At 57.6% G+C, this 21,358-nt stretch overlaps 1 protein-coding gene across 1 annotated transcript; it reads left to right on the top strand.

Annotated features, from left to right (window-relative positions):
• Positions 1-2,138: 2,138 nt before the first annotated feature.
• On the top strand, positions 2,139-21,003 carry ADCY6 (adenylate cyclase 6). Its single transcript, XM_089920635.1, has 24 exons — positions 2,139-2,258; positions 4,196-4,266; positions 5,011-5,062; positions 6,602-7,463; positions 11,034-11,183; positions 11,566-11,687; positions 11,782-11,893; positions 12,056-12,183; positions 12,701-12,859; positions 12,940-13,081; positions 13,197-13,325; positions 13,595-13,620; positions 13,858-14,005; positions 14,209-14,306; positions 14,484-14,571; positions 14,726-14,842; positions 15,105-15,263; positions 15,564-15,742; positions 16,622-16,657; positions 16,742-16,871; positions 17,180-17,443; positions 18,259-18,463; positions 19,313-19,437; positions 19,664-21,003. Exons 4-24 carry the CDS (start codon positions 6,606-6,608, stop codon positions 19,787-19,789), a joined length of 3,501 nt encoding a protein of 1,166 aa, XP_089776761.1. The 5' UTR covers positions 2,139-2,258; positions 4,196-4,266; positions 5,011-5,062; positions 6,602-6,605; the 3' UTR covers positions 19,790-21,003.
• Positions 21,004-21,358: the final 355 nt, after the last annotated feature.

Genomic DNA, 21,358 nt, shown 5'->3' with positions numbered 1-21,358 from the left:
AAGGCCCCAATAGTGCTAGAAACAGACCCTCAGTGTAAGGTGCTGATGGTGGGGATCAAAGAAAGGTGCTGATGGCAGCCCTGCCCTCCAGGAACCAGAAATGGAATTCAGGAGGCCAGACTAACACACCAGCCATACACTAGGGTAGAGGAGGCCAGTGTGACTTAAAGCACCCAGAGATGGATCCCTAGCATATTTCTTCGGCTTACTTGGTTGGTGTCCAAATTTTTTTTTTATTCCAAAATAAAATGAAGGACAAAGCCTTCCATTCCAGAATATAAAATTTCATAACACACCCGTTTCTTTTCCTCAATTATCTTTTGTATTTTCCCCTTACAGCCCATAAACATATTATTCTAAGAGATAAATGGTACATAATGGTTTCAGACTGGAAAGGAAATTTTGCCTGGCTGCCTGAAGGGAGAAGTCAGGCAAAAAGGCCCCAAAGTTCAAATTACAGGCCACGCCTGCACAACTGAGACTCATACATGGCAGAATAAACTATCCATTTTTCATTTTCATTTCCCATTTTCAAACATTTTAACCAACATTTTTCTAGCTCATCCTGAAAATCCTGTAAGAAAGACAAGACATAGTTTTATCCCTATTTTATAGATGAGGCTCCAAGAGAGTGATGATTTAGCCAAGGTGGATAGTTTGCAATCATATATGCCTGATAAGGGATTGAAATGGATTTTCTTAATTCTTCCCCTCTCTTCCCTGCCTCAAGCTCTGGCCTGGGCTCAGGAATCCCAGTAGGGGCTTGGCGTGGACCAGAGTTGGGCCTTGAAGGACTAGAATACCGGCAAGGCTGGGTTTGAGGGAGCAGCTTCAGCTATCTAGGCTGTGGGACCTTGGGTGGGGAAGGGGCTGCCAAAGGAAGGAGGAGCTACAGGTCTGGATGAGGCAACAGGGAGCGCGCCTCCAAGGGAAGCCAGATAAGCTGCCCTCTTCCCAGCTCTGAAGGACTGGCATCCCCTCTAAAGTCAGAATCACTTGCATCCTGGGTGAGTTTATTAACCTTCTTCTCCTTTCTGGCTACACCATCTTTCTAACCCTCAAAGGGTTAAAGCAGCTTCCACGAGATTTTCCCATCACCCAGGTAACTGGGGCCGCAGCTCCGTGCTTGAAAACGTGGGAAGTAAAAGCCCCAAACAATTTCTCAGTACCCTAGCAATGCACCCTCTCTCCACCCTCCACACTCCGCAGGGAAGCACAACCCTTTGGGTAAAAGGTGCGGGGGGTGGGGGTGGGGGTGGGGAGAGACAGGGAGGGACTCTACACGTGGGCAGGTGCTGGAGGAGCTCCCCAGAGAGAGAGGGGCCGGTGGGCAGCGTGGAGAGTGCCCCTTCCCTCAGGCCCCCTTCTGGGCTCAGGGTGTATAGGAGGTTTGCTTGGGGCCAGCGCCCCGGAGGGTTGGGGGAGGAGGGAAAAAGCGGTGTGTGGGGAAGCAGGCCGCACACACCTGGCGCCTTGTGGAATGAAATCTTAATTAATTATTAAACTGAGTTCCCTCGTGTGTGTGGGGGGGGAGCAGGGCCGTGGCAGGCGGGGCGGGAATGGCAGGGTGGGGGCTGGGGGAGGGAGGAGGGGAGATGGGGGTGAGGAGTGGGTGCTGGGCACCGGTTCAGCTTAGGGGACCCTGCCAGGAAGGAAGCCGACCCTCGGTGTGCTGGGCGGGAGGGGGCTGGTAATCGCTGCTAGAGGGTGGGTTTGCCTGGCGCCTTTGGGGACCCCTGGGGTGAGGGTGGGAAGAGAATGCTGGAGAACGCGGCCCGGGGGTGGAGAGAAGGGGGAGCGGGCTGGACGGCCCGCTCCTTCCCGGGGTCTTGATCCCAGAACAGTAGCCGCTTGTTTTCCCAAGACTGGGGGAGGGAGCGGCCGGAGGAGAGGAGGGGGCGCGCGGAGGAAGGGGTTCCATTCTTCGGTCTCCCCCACCCCTACCCCGTTCCTTCGAAGGGGAGCCGGCCACCCTGCCCGGCGTCCGGGGAGGGGAGGGGTGTCCAGACAAAAGGAGCTTGTGCCTTTAAGGCGGGGAGTCCGGGAGCCGGCGGGGAGGGGACTTCTGGATCCGGGGTAGAGGGCGGCTGCGCTGGACAACAAGGGAGGGGGCGAGGGCCGGGCGGACTGCGGACGGCGGGAGGGGCGGCCGGGACGCGCGGGCACGGAGCAGGACTGCGGGACGGCCGGCCGGCCGGCCGGAGCCCGCGGCTGCGGCGGGGCGGAGGCCCCGGGGAGGCGCCGACCCCAGCCGGCAGGTGAGACCGCGCGGAGGAGCGTCTGGGGGAGGCGGCGGCGCCCGGCGCTCGGCGCTCGGGCTCGGGTCTCCGTGCGGCTGGCAGACTCCCGCGCGGCTCCCGGGAGTTTTGTGGTCCGGGCGGGGAAGCCGGCGCGGGGGGAGCCCGAGGGCGTCGAGGCTGGCGGGGGGAAAGTCCGGGAGGAGATGGGGGATCGAGGAGTCCTGGGTCCGGGGCTCAAGGCTCCCACCCTCACTCCCTGCCCTGTGCTTCCCTTCCTCCACCCGGGGCGAGTTCCCGGCTTGCTGGGAAGAGGGGGAGAGGCATGTACTGGGGGAGGGGCTGTCCTGAGGTTTTTGCGGCAGGGCTGTGGGTGAGCCTCCGAGTTTGAGGTAGAGTGTGATTGTGTTTCGGGGAAGGGGAGGCAGCCTGGGCGGAGGGAGGGATGCCCTCTGTCTGCAAGAGTCCCCCTCCCCTCACCCCATACCTTGGGAATGAAAGGGCTGGTGTCCAGGCCCTCTGCAGGGTGGGCAGGGTGGGCAGACTTTATTCAGAACAGGCTCTGGGGCCTGACTGAAAAGCTAGAGGTGGAATCAGGCTGTGGACTCTTTTCCTATACCCTCTGCTTACCGGAGTACCCCTGTGAGTGGAGGGCCCTGGTGGGGTTTGTATGGTTGGGGTGGAGGTGGGACCTCAGTGCAGTCTTTAGGGAGACCAAGGGCTGGGGAAGGGAGGAGAAGGGTTGATGGACCTCCAGATACAGGCCCTGGGGAGGTTCCTCTACATCTGGACAGGCCGGGAATTGAGGCCCACGTCCCAGCCTGGTGGGCAGTGCTGGCATTGAAGTGCCCTGCCTGGGCAGTGCCTTCTTCCATGAACTTTCTGAAGTCCTTTTAAATCCCCTGGAGCCTCCTTTTGCCACCTTTTGGGAATAGGAGGTGACTAGGAAGAGAGTTTGGGCAAAGCAGCGTGCAGAGCCATCCTTGGGGCTGGGCCCTGGCCTGCTTCAGACTCTGGGTCTCAGGCTGGAGGATCCAGGTTCAGGAGGGACCTGGGGTCTGAGAGACACTGGGCCTCGGTCTGCCAGGCTGAATGGACGTGGCTCCATCCTTGGGAGCCGGTGGTGCCTGGAGTAGCAGATCTGTGAGAGAGAGCAAAGAATCCAGGACCCAGGGAAGGAGGGGGTCGGAGGCACAAGCTCAGGAGCCTATCTCTGGGGAGGAAGGAGGTGGTCTGTGGTTCATAGTGATGGGTTCCTGGACAAGGAGGGTTGGGGCCCCATATAGGGAAGTTTTGTGGCTTTGAACAGTGCCCTGCCCTGTTCCCTGCCGTACCAGCCTGGCGTGGGGTGCCAGGAGTAAGTTCTCCAAGATGGGCAGTGCCTGGAATGGAGCCCAGGGTGGGATGGTTGCAGTTGGTTGGACAATTACAGATCTCTGAAGCTATCCACTTGTGGGGTCAGAGTGTTCTTGGGAGGGTCATGCATTCCCCTGGACAGTGTACGCGCCTTCCTCTGTGGGTACGAGCCACGTGCTAGGCTGTGCTTCCAGGGGGCTGGGAGCATGGCCAGAAACAGGTCCTTTGGGAACAGAGGTCTGGCCAGTGGGGTGGGGGCGTGGTGAGGACAGGTCAGGGGACTGGCGAGGGGGAGGAGGCTGAAGCAAAATGTCATGGGGGGCAGTGGGAAACCTGCTTACTCTGGGCTCTGTCTCACGCAGCTCTCAGGACTGACAGCCGAGGACACAGGGACGGATAGGGCCGGGCGTCTGACTGGCTGGGCAGGTGTGGGTTTTTGCTCACAATTTTCCTGTCTTTCTATCTCTCGGACGCTGGCAGGGTTTTGGGTTCAAAGTGGTGTAGAGTGAGGAGAAGAGCTAATGTTTATTGAGTGTGTACTATATGCCTGACGGGGGCTGTTACATTCTTTCCTCGCAACTCTTATTGTTCCCATTTTACAGGTGAAGAAAGTGACATAGAGAGGTGAAGTAACTTGTCCAAGGCTGCGAGGCTAGCAAAGAATCACAATAAGGTTTGAAACGTGGTCTCACTCCAAAGATCTTGTTTCTAATGAAGTGTTTTGAAGAGCCAGACTTTCTCTGGTGACCTTTGCCAAATGTCAGCCTGACCAAAAGTCTTGGATTTTTGATCTGTCCCTCCAGATGGTGCCGTTGGTGATGTTAAGGGGTTGAAGGGCCTGCTGCTCCGTGGGATATAGGAGAAGGGATGCCAAGAGAACTTAGTGGAGGGTGTACCAGAGATGGGAGTTTCCCATGTGCAGAGAGGTCCCCAGTCCGCCTTCTGCTTGGTGGGCCCCTGGGTGTCTGCTTGGAGCACTGCTTCTGTGGCTTGAGCGTCTGGTCCTGTGACCACCTGGGGCAAGCTCTGGGTATTCTCCCCCTTGTCCCCTAGTGAGTACAAACGTCAGTGCTGCTAGCTCTGCAGGTTTAAGTACGAGGAGCCCCTCAGGGTGCCCCATGGGCATGGAGGAGGGTGGCCCTGGTGGGGATGCAGGCATCCATGGGTGGCAGTGCTCTCACCCTCACCTCCTCCTGAGCTGGTCTCAGCTGGGAGACACATTGAGGGTGTTGTCATGGAGTCCTCCCCTTCCCCCAGGTCAAGACACTTCCCTCCTGGAGACGTGAGATTACGGGGCTGACTTGATTACTTGTGTTCTTTAGAACTTGGGCCAGCTGTATAAAATTACCGTGGACCTCAGTTCTTCTTCTTTTTTTTTTTTTTTTTTTTTTGCTGTCAAATCTGTCCTGTGCCCCAGATGGCCACAGGACGAGCCTCACAGGGTTCTGGTGAAGATCAGATGGACTTAGGTATGTGAAAGGACCTCGAAAAGTTTCAAGCAGAGGGAAAGTGCATGGGAGTGTTATCCATCCATCCACCCACCTACCTGCCTATCTACTCAACAAACATTTATTTAGACCCTACCAGTTGCAGATGTAGCAGTGAGCAAAGCAGGCCAAAATCCTTGCCCTCATGAAGTTGACATTCCAGTTAGGAGAGACAGACAATGAACAAATAAGAAAAGTATATAGAATGGCAGCTGTTGATAGGAGCTGTGGAGAAAAATAAAGCATAAAGCTCGGAAGAGAGATAGGGAGCTCCAGGAAAAGGGGCTGCTATTTTAATAGAGTGGTCAGGGAAAGCTCACTGATAAGGGGACTTATGAGCTGTGACCTGGAGGAGCTCTTATTCTAGGCAGAGGGAACAGCAAGCACCAAGGTCCCAGGCTGTCCCGTGCACGGTGTGTTGGGGAACAGCAAAGAGGTTAAGAGGACTGGAGCGCAGTGAGAAAGACGAAGAGTCGTATCGTTATTATTATTTCACGTTAGCTTCTTTATACCAGTGCTCTTGAGCTTGGTTTCTTTCTCTCTTTTCGACTCATAAATTGGTTGAGTTCCTACTATGAGCCAGGCTCAGTATTTGGGGTACCTGGGGTGGGGATAAAGCGCTGAGCAAAATAGATATCATCCCTTCCCTCCTAACATTTATAGTCAGAGGGGCAGAGTCACACATTAAACAAGGGATGATTTAATGATAATGGTGATCAGTACCATGGAGGAAATGTATGGAGAGTGAACAGGGGACCAAACTTAGTCTGGGTGGGGGAGCTGGGACACCTTCCTGAGGAAGTTTTGTTGAAGCTGTAACCGGAGGGAGGAGTTGAATTTAACTCTGTGAAGTGTGCACAGTGTGTGAGTGTGATGGGGACGGATGTGGAAAGAGATTCCCTGTGGTACAGAGGTCACCGATCGGCAGCTCACAGGCTGAATTCATTCCGTAGATGTGATTTATTTGGCTTGCAGTGTTGAAAAATGTGAATTACTTGCCAATGTTTAAAAGTCAGGAGATGTCATGTTAAAGCCTCCATTTTTTAGAATTCAGCTTCTGTTGAAAACTCAGAGGGTCACGTTCCACTGGGACACCAGTGTCAACAGTCTGCTGGTGCGGGGTGGTGCTTGCCCCTGCTTGGGCTGTGCTCTGTCTCTCCTGAGCTGGGCGGTTTTTCTCATTGACAGGCACTCGAGTGGGTCTGTAACCACCAGGAAATCAGTGCCTTTTAGGGAAGAGGTGAATGTTTAAATGAATTGCTTTGGAGTCAGACAGATCTGGGTTAGAATTTTGGTTCTCACACTTGTATGGCTGCTTGATCTCGGGCAAGTGACTTCACCTCCCTCTGCCTCAGTTTCCTCACCTGGTGGCTGGGGATACCCTGGTCTTCCTCAGAGTCATTTCAGGAGGAGGATGTGTCTGAGGTGCTCAGCTTGGTAGCGGGAAGCGCTCGGTTAATGAAAGCTGCTGGTGGCGGCAGTAACGGTGGTATTAACACCACCTCATTCCTTTCCTCCCAGCAGGATGTCATGGTTTAGTGGCCTCCTGGTCCCCAAAGTGGATGAACGGAAAACAGCCTGGGGCGAGCGCAATGGGCAGAAGCGTCCACGCCGCGGGACTCGCTCCAGCGGCTTCTGCACACCCCGTTATATGAGCTGCTTTCAGGGTGCACAGCCACCCAGCCCGACCCCCGCAGCCACGCCTCGGTGCCCCTGGCAGGATGAGGCCTTCATCCGGAGGGGTGGCCCAGGCAAGGGCCTGGAGCTGGGGCTGCGGGCCGTGGCCCTGGGCTTCGAGGACCCCGAGGCGACCGTGGCAGTCGGAGCCGCTGAGGGGGCCCCCGATGCAGCCGCCAGGAGCAGGCGAGCTTGCTGGCGCCGGCTGGTGCAGGTGTTCCAGTCGAAGCAGTTCCGCTCGGCCAAGCTGGAGCGCTTGTACCAGAGGTACTTTTTCCAGATGAACCAGAGCAGCCTGACGCTGCTGATGGCGGTGCTCGTGCTGCTCATGGCCGTGCTGCTGGCCTTCCACGCGGCGCCTGCCCACCCTCAGCCTGCCTATGTGGCCCTGCTGGCCTGCGCCGCCGTCCTCTTCGTGGCGCTCATGGTGGTGTGCAATCGACACAGCTTCCGCCAGGACTCCATGTGGCTGGTGAGCTATGTGGTGCTGGGCATCCTGGCAGCCGTGCAGGTCGGCGGCGCCCTGACAGCCAGCCCCCGCAGCCCTTCTGTAGGCCTCTGGTGCCCCATGTTCTTCGTCTACATCACCTACACGCTTCTCCCCATCCGCATGCGGGCCGCTGTCTTCAGTGGCCTGGGCCTCTCCACCCTGCACTTGATCTTGGCCTGGCAACTCAACCGTGGTGACGCCTTCCTCTGGAAGCAGGTGGGTGGTCGGGGAGGTAGGCGTGGGGGCACCAGTGTGGGAATGAGAAGGGGTCTGCTAATCGAGGGTGGGAGAGTCACGGGTGGACACGGAAGAGGGATGTCTGGCTGTATCTGGGAGGAGGGGTGGGTCTCCATTTCGGATCTGAGGCAGAAGGCACTGCTAAGGGAAGGGAAGGCTCCAGAACCTAAAGCCTGTGCTCTGTCCCAGTGGGCCACAGTCTACAGCTCTTTAGCCTGAGGCCCTCGAAATAGCATAATCTGTAGAGACCCAATGTGAGGCTGGAGGTGGGCAGGTGACATTCAACCCCAGGGTTGGGGCAGGGCTGAGGGGGCTGGGTAGGCTACATCCAGACTTTGGCATCTCTGGCCCCAAGTTGACACTTGAGACTCAGGGCCTGGTGCCTTCCCTGCAGGGCAGCTCTAGGTGGCGATCTGGAGGGATCGAGTAGGTTTTGGATGCAGTTAGCAAGGGAGGAGTTGCCTCTCTCCTGGACTGAGGCCAGCTCCGGGAGGACAGGGAAGGTGATGAGTGGGTCAGTTCTGTCCTGGGCCGGGAGTAGTTTGGGGCTGGACTGTTGACGAGGGGCTTTAGTCTCCGACCGCATCCCGCCCTCTTCCCACTGGGCACCAGGGCTCTGGCAGCCTGCCTTGAGGCTCTCTGCCCCTGTGGGCTTCCACCTCTGGCTTCAGAGTGGTGCGTGAGGTGAGGCTGTCGCAGAGGCTTGGCTGCAGGCAGCCCTGGTTGTCCAGTGGGCTGCATTCTTCTCTGTGAGATCCTAGACAGCTAACCTTGCCTCTCCCAGCCTTCATTTCCCAGTCTGTAAAACTGGGATAAAAATAGTAGCTACCTCAGGGCCCCAGGGCCCTGCTCTCAGGGCCCCACCCTCTCTGAGTGGATTAAAACCCGACAGGGTAGCGCTCTCACCTGGAGGCAGGGAGCTGCGGGGATGCTGTAGGGGATGGTTCCCAGTGAAGGGACTGCCGGATGTCCCTTGCAGAGAGATGTGAGCTGGTGGTGTTGGCTGTCTTGTGTCATCCCCCTGACCAGGGACAGGGGCTCTTGCCCAGCTGATCCTTTAAGGGCGGCTGTAGGCACAGCCCCCCAGCCAGCACACCTCGAGATCCCTCCATTGGCACCCTGGTTTAGATGGTGCTGTCCTCTGTCTCGCTCAAGGTTTGAGGGAGCCAGCCTCTGCCTTGCCCAGGGCTTATGGCCTATAGCCCACCCCAGCCCCACCTACAAAGAGGAAGTTGCCTGGGGCTCCCAGGGTTCGAAGCTGGGTGCTCTGGCATGATGCCCTTCCCTGCCCAGCCTGTGGAACAGAATGTACCTTTTTAAGAGTAACCTTATAGCCAGTTTGTTTGTGGAGCACATACCCGCAGGGCACTGTCAGACCTCTTAAAGGGCCAGGGTCCTTCTGCCACTGCTAGCCCCCAATTTCTCTCCAGGGTAGCTGTCACACTGGGCTTTGGAGCTGGACTGCCCTCTTGGGGAAGGAGGAGCTTGGAGGTGGTACCTCCCTTCCCCTATCCTCTCTGGCTGGCTGGGGTAGGTGGGTGTCTCTTCCCTGCTGTCAGCTGGCATGGTGCCCAGAGCCAAGCCCAGGGCCTGACTGGGGACGCGCAAGTCCCATGGAGGCCAGGACTATACCAGTCTCCTGCCTCTCCGGGGCACCCTGCTGCAGCCTCACTCAGTGGGCGAGTGAAGAAAGCTGCCCCTGCCCTGTGTCAGTCCTTGGGGCCAGGGCGGCCCATACCACTTCTCTGAGCTGAGAACATGCCTAGATTCTACATCCAGTTGGCGTACAGGTTCTCTGCGCCCAGCTGGCTTACAGGTTTCTGGGTAGGGTGGGGCTGTGGCCTCCTTTCTAGGCTCCTTGGTCAGCCCCTTCCCGGATCCAGCCCCTTCCTCCTCCTATGACCTGCTCACTCAGACACACTGAGCAGTTTCACCCAGTGCCCCAGCCCAGCCTGGAGTCTCCTACAGTGCCCTGACATCCATTTTTTCTCACAGTCGGATAGGGGGTCTGTGTACAGATCTATTTCGGTCTCTTGTCCCCCTTCCCCTTCCCTCCACCATGACTCACATTTTCCTCTTGGGCTCCTGGGGCCAGGAAGGGAAGTTGCCTGGTTTGCCCCCCTTTCCTTCTCCCCCACTGGGGGCTATTCTTAGAAACCCCCGGGGGAGATAGTGTGCCCCCCTCTTCACCCCTGCTGCTGGGAGGGGGGCCCCTTGTGAGCTGGACTGAGAAGGGAAGCTGGGAAGCCAATCCTAGAGGACGGGAGCTGGAGATGGCTGGGGGTTCGCCGGACCCCTCCATCTTACCCAAGGAAAATGAAACCAAGGTCCTGGAGATTGAGTGACATGCCCAAGTTTGCAGGACTAGTTCTGGTTCCGGGAAGAGCCCAGAACTCCTGGCTTCCAGTTGGTGCTCTTGCCCTCCCTTCTCCCCAAACCAGAGCCCTGCCCCAGCCAACTCTGGGGTGGAGCCACAAGTTCCAGGTTAACCCCTGAATTTCCAGAAACACTGAGGTCGGCTTCCCTTAGACTTGCTCTCCAGTCAGACTTGCTGCTGCTGACGACTGAGGGCGGAACATCCTAGGATCGGGGTCCTAGGGCTTGGGGCCTGGCTGGGCCGAGTGTCGGGGGTGGCCAGGCACGGTGGCACCCCATCCCAGTTCCGAAGGGCTATTTGTGTCAGTAGAATTGATGATTCCCAAGCCTGGGTTCTGAGGCTGGGCCTCAAGAGCTTAGGTGAGTGGAGTGAGTAGGAATCCTGGGAACCTGGAATGTAGTTTACAGTAGGGTTAGGACACAGCTTTGGAGTCCGACTCTCCTGGACTCAAGTCCCACACTGGCTACTACCAGCTGTGTGATCTTGGGCAAGTTACATATAGCTTCTCTGTGCCTGAGTCCCTCACCTTTCAAATGAGATAGTGCTACTGATTTCATAGAGTTGTAAGAAGTACATTCGTTAACATACGGAGGACACCTATAGAATCTAGGCACATTTGTAGGCAACCAACAAATTAGCTCCAGTAATGATAATAATAAAATTATTATTATATTAATTTATGTGAGGGCAGGGAGGGACCTTGGAGATCTTATTCTCCCTCTCCAGGTTCTAGATGAGCAAACAGGCCCCTAGAGATGAGGTGACGTGTCCTGGGCACTCACAGGAAGATGTAGAGCTCAGATCTCCTGGGTGTCGTCCTGTAAGGAGAACCACATATGCAGAAGGAGCATCATTTGTCTTTTGTTTGGGGTGTTTGTGGGGCAGGGAATGATAGTGTGCTGGGCCCAGGCCCTGTGACCTACCTGGCCCTGGTGGGTGCTTCTGCTCCCAGGAGCTGTGAGAAGATCACATTTCTAGCCATGGAGTGATCCAGGCAGGGAGCTGGAGTCCTGTGGGGATGGGGAGGTATTGCAGGGGTGGGGACAGCTTGGGAAAGACAGGGCACAGGATCCTGGCTTCCTCCCCAAAGCAGTGCATCTACAGAGAGCCTAGCTAGTTGCACCTGTGTGTGTTGGGGGTGGTCACCGTTTGCCTCTGCCACCCCTCTGCAGCTCGGTGCCAACATGCTGCTCTTCCTCTGCACCAATGTCATTGGCATCTGCACACACTACCCGGCCGAGGTGTCTCAGCGCCAGGCCTTTCAGGAGACCCGTGGTTACATCCAGGCCCGGCTGCACCTGCAGCATGAGAATCGGCAGCAGGTGGGGCTGCCCCCCCCCACCCCGATCACGGCCTTCCCCCATCTCACCTGCGAAGAGCTTGCAGGTTGGATCCACCACCTCATGCAACTCCATGGAATAGTGTGAATGGTTCCCCCGATTGTGCACCACAGAGGCCCTTTGACACTGGGGTTCCTGTCCTGTCTGAGGGTGGGAGGGAGTAGATGGAGTGCATCTGAGGGGTTGAGTGGGGTGTAGTCAGAGAAGGCTGAGGACTCTAATGGGGGAGAGTCAGGCCACGGTCCAGAAGGGAAGCTCAGGTCTCCAGAGAGGTCTGGGAGGGTTTGGGGGATGTGGAGGACCAGGAAGGATTAAAATGTGAGGCCAAGAAGATAGGGGTCCTCTGTTGAAACCACTGGTCTAGGAGCGGCTGCTGCTGTCCGTGTTGCCCCAGCATGTTGCCATGGAGATGAAAGAAGACATCAACACAAAGAAAGAAGACATGATGTTTCACAGGATCTACATCCAGAAGCATGACAATGTCAGGTAGGGTGGGGGTGGGGAGGATGCCGGGAGAGGTGCGGGATCTGGGAGTCTTTGAGGGCCACATCGCCCTTCCATCTTCTGCCGTCGTCCTCAGCATCCTGTTTGCGGACATTGAAGGCTTCACCAGCCTGGCATCCCAGTGCACGGCGCAGGAGCTGGTCATGACCCTGAACGAGCTCTTTGCCCGGTTTGACAAGCTGGCTGCGGTGAGGGTGCTAGGGCTTGGGGGTGGGGCCGACGGGGTGAGGGCAAGCCTCATTGGCAGTGGCCTTGGGGGATGGGGGCCGATGGAATCTGCAGTGAGGGTAGTGGGCCAGGCAGGCTGGGCCGGAGTAAAGGTGACTCTCCCCCAACTCTTTCTCCTTTAGGAAAATCACTGCCTGAGGATCAAGATCTTAGGGGACTGTTACTATTGTGTGTCAGGGCTGCCAGAGGCCCGGGCAGACCATGCCCACTGCTGCGTGGAGATGGGGGTGGACATGATCGAGGCCATCTCGTGAGCACCGTCCCCTCCCAGCCTTCCTGGAACTGAGGGTGCCCCAACCTGCTCCTGCCCTTTGATGTGTCCTCGGGACTTTTTCTCAGTCTTGGCTGTCTCCCTGTCTTGGAGATCCATCACTGGGGAGGGGAAAGGGTCTTTCTTCAGCCTGTGTGAAGACCCATGTGCACCTTAGACTCCAGCCAGCTGGGATGGGGTAGGGGGAGCCAGGATGAGGGGGATTTGGGCTGGAGAAGATGCCAGCTGAGTAGGCCCAAAGGGAGGGTAGTGATTCCTCCTCTCCTAGCTCAGTCCCATAAGATGCTGCTGGGCCCCTGCTGGTGAACAGGGCTCCCAAACACTTGTCCTTGGGCCCCATGCAGCCTCTTGCCCGTGTCCTGCTGAGGGTGTGCCGTGTGCCCTGCGACTGGGTCTGTCCTTGCCCACTTGGCTCCAAGGCGAGCACAGGGCCTGGGCTCTGGGCTGGAAGTGGGGAGGACTGTGCCGGGAACTAAGCCAGGCCGCCTCCTCCCAGGCTGGTGCGCGAGGTGACAGGTGTGAACGTGAACATGCGCGTGGGCATCCACAGCGGGCGTGTGCACTGCGGCGTCCTTGGCCTGCGGAAATGGCAGTTCGACGTGTGGTCCAATGACGTGACTCTGGCCAATCACATGGAGGCCGGGGGCCGGGCCGGGTGAGCGTGCGTCCAGGGGGCGAGGGACGGGAGCCCCCCCCCCCGGCAGAGCAGGGGTCTCACCCTCCTGTCCCGTGCAGCCGCATCCACATCACTCGGGCCACGCTGCAGTACCTGAACGGGGACTACGAGGTGGAGCCAGGCCGTGGCGGGGAGCGCAACGCCTACCTCAAGGAGCAGCACATTGAGACCTTCCTCATCCTGGGAGCCAGCCAGAAACGGGTCAGGGCCGGGACGGGGCGGGGGTGGGCAGACGGGGAGAGGGGCAGATGGGGGGAGCTGGCAGAGGCCTTCTCTGGGCCACTCTTCCCAGCCTGTGCCCATGCTGCCTACACAGAAAGAGGAGAAGGCCATGCTGGCCAAGCTGCAGCGGGCGCGGGCCAACTCCGTGGAGGGGCTGATGCCACGCTGGGTGCCCGACCGCACCTTCTCCCGGACCAAGGACTCCAAGGCTTTCCGGCAGATGGTGAGGGGCCCACGGCGCTGGGACCTGGGGCCTCGCTTTCCTGTCTCCCTCAGCACTGTGTCCTCCTTGCCTCTTCTGCCTTCCCCATCATGGCTGCCGTCTCCGTAGTTTCTGGAGTTGGGGATAGAGGGATGATTTCACCCCAGGGGTCCCAATCCCCCCAGAGTCTATGGGGAGAGCCTTCAGCACAGTGCTGGGTGGGGAAGGGATTGTAGAGGTGAAGGTCGCCTGCCCTTCACCTCACTCGCACACTCTGTCCCTTTCTCCAGGGCATTGATGATTCCAGCAAAGACAAGTAAGTCAGGTTGTTGAGTAGGGAAGAAGGGCTGGGCGAAGGCACTTGCACCCTGGGGCGAGGTTGCGGGGAGCCAAGATCCCCCTCTTCCCTGGACCTTAGATGTGTCTTACGGGAGCGGGTGCCACCCACCCCGCTCACACTCCTTCTTTGAGTGCTTCCTGTGCCCCTCCCTTCTCATCGCCTGTCACGTGGCAGTGCTCAGGCACCTGGTGAAGCCATGTCCCCTGCCCTCAGCCGGGGTGCCCAGGACGCCCTGAACCCTGAGGATGAGGTAGACGAGTTCCTGGGCCGTGCCATCGATGCCCGCAGCATCGATCAGCTGCGCAAGGACCACGTGCGCCGGTTCCTGCTCACCTTCCAGAGAGAGGATCTTGAAAAGAAGGTTTGGGGGATGCAAGGGCAGAAGGAGGAGGGCTGGGGGAGGAGGGGAGGCCCTGGCAGGGAAGTCTGAGCACAGGTGAGGTTTCTGGGGAGTGGGGAGGTGACCACAGGGCACAGCAGGGATTCATATCAACTGGGCCAACTGGTAGTGCCCTGCCTTCCCCAGGGCGGAGCCAGCGCCCAGCTCAGTCTCCTCTCCCCCAGTACTCGCGAAAGGTGGACCCCCGCTTCGGAGCCTACGTGGCCTGTGCCCTGTTGGTCTTCTGCTTCATCTGCTTCATCCAGCTCCTCGTCTTCCCACCGTGAGAGCCCTGTCCCTCCTCGCTTGGCTTCTCTTCCCGCTACCACTTCCCACAACCTTCCTAAACGTCCTCGCAAGCACACAGTCCCTGGGGCCCACGTCCTGCCTGCCCAGGGAGTGGGACGAGGATGTCCAGATCTCCCGGAGTAACATTTTCCCTGGCCCTCTTCCGCCCCAGCTCAGCCCTGATGCTTGGGATCTATGCCAGTATCTTCCTGCTGTTGCTGGTCACCGTGCTGACCTGCGCCGTGTACTCCTGTGGCTCTGTACGTGGGGGGCCTTCCAGGGCTGGTGGGGGAGGCCAGGCCAAGGGCGGGGAGGGAGGAGAAGGCCGAGCCTCTGCCATTGGGCCCCATCCCTGGGTGACCTTACGCGTTGGCTGACGTGGCCTCCGTCTCTCTGTCTCCCGACTCCCGGCAGCTGTTCCCTCAGGCCCTGCGACGTCTGTCTCGCAGCATCGTCCGCTCGCGGGCACATAGCACTGCGGTTGGCATCTTTTCCGTCCTGCTTGTGTTCATCTCTGCCATCGCCAACATGGTAAAGTTCCAGTGGGAATTTTTCTGCCCCTCTGTTCCAAGCACTCTGGGTGCTGGGGGTACAGAGAGGAATGAGACGCATTTCCTGCCCAAAGCAAGGGTGAGGTTAACCCCTGTCCTCTCTCCTTGCTCCCCCCTACCTCTTGTCATCCCTCAGTGAGAAGTTGGGCCCCTGGGGTATAGGGCCCCTGGGTTATAAGGCATGGCCCTTGTAACCCCTCCCCTCCCCGGTTACCCTGATATACCTCCCCCGACTTTTGCAGTTCACCTGTAACCACACCCCCATACGGACTTGCGCAGCCCGGATGCTGAATTTAACACCTGCTGACATCACCGCCTGCCACCTGCAGCAGCTCAATTACTCACTGGGCCTGGATGCTCCCCTGTGTGAGGGCACCGCACCCACTTGCAGCTTCCCTGAGGTGTCCAAGTGGTGCTCGGAAGGGGTGGGGTGGGGGGGCTCCTGATCAGTTCCGGTTATCGACTCTTCTGTACCAGGCCTGGTGATGGGCACTGGGGACCCAGGATCTCACCAGAGTCTCCAACTCCGGGAGCAGCCCGGGGCCCTGGTGTGCTTTAGGGGTGTGTGGAGGGTGAAGGAGGTTTGGGTTTGAGGTTGTGGAGGGGAGCTTGGGTCAGGCGGGGGCGTGCAGTGTTCTCCCTGCACGGGAGCGCCATGGCCTCTGCCTTCGCCCAACACTGCCTCTGCCATTGCTCCCCAGTACTTCGTCGGGAGCATGTTGCTGAGTCTCTTGGCCAGCTCTGTCTTCCTGCACATCAGTAGCATCGGGAAGTTGGCCATGATCTTTGTCCTGGGGCTCATCTATTTGGTGCTGCTTCTGCTGGGTCCTCCGGCCACCATCTTTGACAACTATGACCTACTGCTTGGCGTCCATGGCTTGTGAGTTTATCCGCAGCCCCTTTAGTCCCCCAGGAGCCTCTTGACCCTGCTGGGTCACCGTGAGCCCTCTGTGCCCTTGGAATGCTACCACCCACCCATCACATGTGGGGGGAAAGGAGGCAGCACATGACCCCCAACAGTCACCTCAGGGAAACCCCAGTCCTGGGAAGTCCCTTGGTCTTTAGGCTAGACATTAAAAAAAAATTCCCTCTTGCATTTGCATGTTGCTTTCATATCCACTCTTAACTACCTGTAGGTCACACAGCTGCTTGGTGGTAGAGCCCTGGCTAGGAAAGGAACCAAAACCCTGACTCCCGCTTGAGGGCTTTGCCTGGGACAACACACTGGCTTTTCCTCTGCAAAACCTCACCCCTCGGGGTATGTGGTAGAAATATATGGTGCGGTAGAAAAAGCCTCTGGAGTCTGCTGTTTGAATCCCTACTCTGCCACTTATTAGCTGTGTGTCTTTGGATCGTTGAATTAACTTCTCTGAGCCTCAGTTTCCTCATCTGTAAAACGGCAATGCCATCTATATCACAAGGTAGTTGTAAAGATTATTATAAGTAACGTTTATCGAAGGCTTGCTGGTGCCAAGCGCTCTGCTAAGGCTTTCGCATGCAGTATTTAGATCTGATCACTCGTTGATTGATGAGGAAGCCGAGGCTTAGAGAGTTAAGCAGCTTGTTCCAGGTCACATAGCTGGTGAGTAGAGGAGCCAGGAGTGGAACCTCTGCCCTTAATGAGTTAATAGAAGCAAAACCCTTGGCCTAGTGCCTGATTTATGGTGCTCAGTAAATGCAGTTTCTGTCTCCCCTTCCATGCCCCGACCCGGCAACCCAGGAAGAACCGATGACTCTGTCTCTTGTGTCTTCCTGCCAGGGCTTCTTCCAACGAGACCTTCAGCACGCTGGACTGGTGAGTGAGGGCTGTAGGGGGCAGCAAAGGGTGGGGCTGCCAGATGCCTCCTTCAGACACTGAGCTTGCCTCTGCTTCCCTCAGCTCAGCTGCAGGGAGGGTGGCACTCAAATATATGACCCCTGTGATTCTGCTGGTGTTCGCACTGGCGCTGTATCTGCATGCCCAGCAGGTGGAATCGACTGCCCGCCTGGACTTCCTCTGGAAACTGCAGGTGACTGGGTGGGCCTCTTGGGTGGGGGAAGATCCTAGGGGCAGAGCCTGGGCCACGCCAGGCATCTCTTAGGCTGGCCAGGGCTCAGGCTGCCCCGAGCCCACCCTGGCTCCATGCCTCCTCTGCGCCTGTCCCCTATCCCCCGCCTCATCCTGTCCCTGCCCCCTCTACTTCTTTGCCTGTTCTTTAGGCCTGTCCATGCCTTTCTTCTTCCACGTGGTTCCCTCTGATGCCCATCTCCAGGTGTTGGCCGCTGCACCCACGCCTTGTGAATGTTGGGCAGTGGGTGATGGGTGTGGTGTCCACAGGCAACAGGGGAGAAGGAGGAGATGGAGGAGCTCCAGGCGTACAACCGGCGGCTGCTACATAACATTCTGCCCAAGGACGTGGCCGCCCACTTCCTTGCCCGGGAGCGCCGGAATGATGAGCTCTACTATCAGTCATGTGAGTGCGTGGCCGTCATGTTTGCCTCCATTGCCAACTTCTCTGAGTTCTACGTGGAGCTAGAGGCAAACAATGAGGGTGTCGAGTGCCTGCGGCTGCTCAACGAGATCATCGCTGACTTCGATGAGGTACTTGTCCAGTCGGCTGGTGCTGGCAGAGGGTGGGGGGACTTGGGGACCAGAGGAGTGGGGAGAACTTTGGATAAGAAGGCCAGGCTTGGAGGGGATGGTTGGTACTGGGAGGAGGAAGGGAGATCTGATGGGACCCAGAGGTGTCAGGGGTAGGAGTAAAGGTAGGTACAGTGGAGGCAGGGACAGGTGCTCACGAAGGTGTCACAGGCAGCAGGCTCAGCCCCAGTGGGGCAGGGTCATCATTGTTGGGGAGCAGAGGAGGACGTGAGGATCTGTGGAGGGGCCAGGGTAGGTAGCAGGTGGGGGTCATTGAAGAAGAAGCTGGTAATCTGTAGACTATGGCCCCATGAGGCCAAGTAAGCAAGATGATCCCCTGAATAGAGAAAATGGAAGCAAAATATGAAGAAGTGACCTGAACATCCAGGTCAGGAATGGGTTGTTCCCTATTCTGGAGGGAAGGCACTTCCTCAGCCTGGGACTCAATTTCCCCAAAGGTGAGGGTTGGAATCACTGATGCCTGATAGCCCTCCTGTGGTTCTGGGTTCTGCAGCAAGCTGTCGAAGTTGACCTGGAGCTGTGCGCTCCAGTCTGGCTTGGGTTTTGAGGGCTGCCCGGTGAGGGAGGCCGTTTTCCCGGCTCCTTAGTCCTGCACTGAGAGCAGCGGCTGGAAGCGGGGCTCACTTACCCAGAGGAGGGGAGTGTTGAGCCAGGAAAGTGGAGAAGGGGGCCAGGGCGTGGCAAGGATTGAGGCTTGAGGCAGGGCTGGGTTTGGCCTGTCTGCCTTGACAGCCAGGTCCCCCTGTGCTGTCCAGATCATCAGCGAGGAGCGGTTCCGGCAGCTGGAGAAGATCAAGACGATTGGTAGCACCTACATGGCTGCCTCTGGGCTGAACGCCAGCACCTATGATCAGGTGGGCCGCTCCCACATCACTGCCCTTGCCGACTACGCCATGCGGCTCATGGAGCAGATGAAGCACATCAATGAGCACTCCTTCAACAATTTCCAGATGAAGATCGGTGAGAGGGCCCGGGTGATGGCAGGTTTTCCCAGGGCCGTTTCTGGGTGAAGCTGAGGCAGCAGGCTGGGGATGGCGTCTCATATTCCCCGTCGGGAGTCCTGTGGGGCTTTCCTTTTCTCCCACCTCCTGTATTGTCTGATAGTAAGAACAGAGATCATTTATTGAAGGCCTGCTCTGTGGTAAGCACTGTCCCAGGCTTTTTTTTTTTTTTTTTTAAAAACACATATAAATCCTCACATTATTATCCCCTTTTACAGATAAAGAGATGGACTCTCAGTAAATAACTCAGCCAAGGTCATACAACTAGTAAATGGCTGAACTGGGATTCAAGACCAGGTTTAGCTACACTCCAGTACCCGTGTCCTTTTCTCTGGCCAGTCTGATAAGAGGCACTTCCTCTCAGATGAACTGGTGGATGGGAATGGTTAATAGCATGGGTTCTGGAGTCAGACTGTCTGCTTTGAATTCTGGCTGTTCCACTTAACTGGCTTATTTAGCAAGTTGTATAACTTCTCTAAACTTCAGGTATCTTTTCTGTAAAGTGGGAATGATGATACCTACCTTTTGGGGCCGTTGAGAGGATGAGATAGTGTAAAACGCTTACAGAGTGGTTGGCACAGAGCGCGCATCGGTAGATTAGCTGCTGTTCCAGCATAGCCGTCTTGACTCAGGGGATCTCCTCAGCTGATATGCCCGCATCTTCCATTCTTTATGACTAGGAGGCTTGTCCCTTTTCCAGTTTCTTCCCTGGGTCCTTCTAAAGGTGCCAGGAGGTGGCTGCCTCCCTGGGCTGACTGCAGAAGAGCCACTGCTCTCGATTTCTTACTGCTGTCCCCACCTACCCCAGGGCTGAACATGGGCCCAGTTGTGGCAGGCGTCATTGGGGCTCGGAAGCCGCAGTATGACATCTGGGGGAACACAGTGAATGTCTCTAGCCGCATGGACAGCACGGGGGTCCCCGACCGAATCCAGGTGAGGGGGATGTGAGCAGAGGCTGGGAGGGGTATGGGTCCAGAGGGCTTCCGCAGGGCCCTCTCTGCAGTCAGCTAGGACAGGGGAAGGGTGGCGCTGTTCTCTGGTTGGTGGAGTCGGGGTTGGGGGAGGGGAGCTGGCATGAGCAGAGAACCCCTGGACTCCTGCAAATGCAGCAGGAAGGATCCTGGGCTTAGCAGGTTCCCCTCCCCCCCCACCCCCCCAGGTGACCACGGACCTGTACCAGGTTCTAGCGGCCAAGGGCTACCAGCTGGAATGTCGAGGGGTGGTCAAGGTGAAGGGCAAGGGGGAGATGACCACCTACTTCCTCAATGGGGGCCCCAGCAGTTAGCAGGGCCCAGCTACAAATTCGGCTGAAAGGACCAAGGTGGGCATTTGAGTGGACTCTGTGCTCGCTGGGGGAGGCTGAGCCTCCAGACCCTGCTGACCACAAGAGGGAACACCCCAGCAGGCTGTACTTGGACCGTGCTCGTCTGCCCTCAGGCTGGTGAATGAGGGGATACCAAGAGGATTATGCAAGTGGCTTTCTTTCTTAACTGGGGTAGGGCTGTTTTCTCTCCTTTTTTCCCAGCTTTTGGGAGCAGGGGAGGGGGCAGCAGCAGAGGCAGGGGGACGTCTCCTGCCTGAAAGGTTGAAATGGCAGCTTGCCACGCCCGCCCTTTCCCTGTCTGTCTGGGCACTTGGCTCAGGGCTGGGCCCTTCCTTTCCCTCTTTTTCCTGGGAACATTTTTATGAAGACTGGGGCAGTCTTGAAGAGTGCCTATTCCATCCTTGCCTTCCTTTGCTATGCCTGCATCCCCAGCATGGGTCCTGGGCACTCCCTACCCCAGCCAGGTCTCCCTCACAGACACAGGGCACGGGAGGGAGATGTTCTGGGGACCCAGCTCTGTCCATATTTCAGGGGAATGTTTCCATTTGCCAAATCCTAGTCCCATGATCTGTCCCCAAAGGGGAACAAAGGGACTTCTGCCACCTCAGATTAGCCCCGTTTCCTGCACAGCTCCAGGGGAAGGGGCATCTGGTCTCACTGGTACTGTGAAAATGCCCAGCCGGAGAGCAAGCGTGTGCGTGGGGATGTCAGAAGATCAGGAGCTGGATGTTCGCCTGCAGGTGCCAAAGAGCGCAGGCCGGCCAGGGACGGGGGTGGTGCCAGACCGATCCAAAGGTCAGGATCAGGCCACTCTGCCCCAGTGCTCTCTTGCTGTCTGCTGCAAGGGGGCACGGAGCATCTCTACCCCTTCTGTTGCCAAATAGAAAAGGGCCAGGGCATGGAGGAAGATGGCCCTGATCCCAAACCTGTCCTCCCACGCCTCTGGCACTGGGGAGGGCCTGCCTGTGTGTGTGTAACCGTGCGTGCGCGGTGGTCTGCGTGTGTGTGTAACCGTGCGTGCGCGGTGGTCTGCGTGTGTGTGTAACCGTGGGTGCGTGGTGGTCTGCGTGTCTGTGTAAGCGTGTGTGCATGGTGGTCTGTGTGTGTCTGTTTTCCCGGTCTGTGTGTCTCTGTGGTCCTGCTCCTTGGCTCTCCACCCTGGGTTGCCTCTTTCCTGTGGGCCTCTGTCTTCTGGGAATAAGGCAGGATTTCTGATTTCAAGGGATGAAGAGAGATGCCCCTGTTGCCCAGGAGTGGGATGGGGTGTGGTAGCAAGAGGGTGGCCCTGGGGAGAGGAGTCCTTTTTGTGCCAAATCCCTAAGTGCCGTTTGGGGGCCACGTGTGCAGCACGACTGTCTCCTTGCCTGAGGCAGGGACCCAAGCGCCTGCTTGAGGCCCACAGTGCTCCTTGCACTTGAACTGTCTGGGCTTTGGTGGGCAGAGGCTCAGGAGTTTCCTGGACTCCCCAGCTGGTGTCCTGGGATGTGGTATGCTTTGGGGCTGGGGTAGCATGGGATCCCTCTGAGGACC

The sequence above is a fragment of the Delphinapterus leucas genome, chromosome 11, assembly GCF_059928025.1.
Source record: "Delphinapterus leucas isolate spDelLeu-1000000601 "Yukka" chromosome 11, BTC_Dleu_Yukka2, whole genome shotgun sequence".
Classification (NCBI taxonomy): domain Eukaryota; kingdom Metazoa; phylum Chordata; class Mammalia; order Artiodactyla; family Monodontidae; genus Delphinapterus; species Delphinapterus leucas.
Note: the sequence above shows the minus strand (reverse complement) of the source record. Positions and strands in the feature narration are given on the sequence as shown.

Excerpts from the sequence above, each read along its gene's own strand:
- ADCY6 (XM_089920635.1), top strand. The coding sequence starts at position 6,606 with ATGTCATGGTTTAGTGGCCTCCTGGTCCCCAAAGTGGATGAACGGAAA. Across the intron at positions 11,894-12,055 it reads GGTTTGACAAGCTGGCTGCG|GAAAATCACTGCCTGAGGAT; the intron begins GTGAGGGTGCTA and ends TTTCTCCTTTAG. Across the intron at positions 13,082-13,196 it reads TGGGAGCCAGCCAGAAACGG|AAAGAGGAGAAGGCCATGCT; the intron begins GTCAGGGCCGGG and ends CTGCCTACACAG.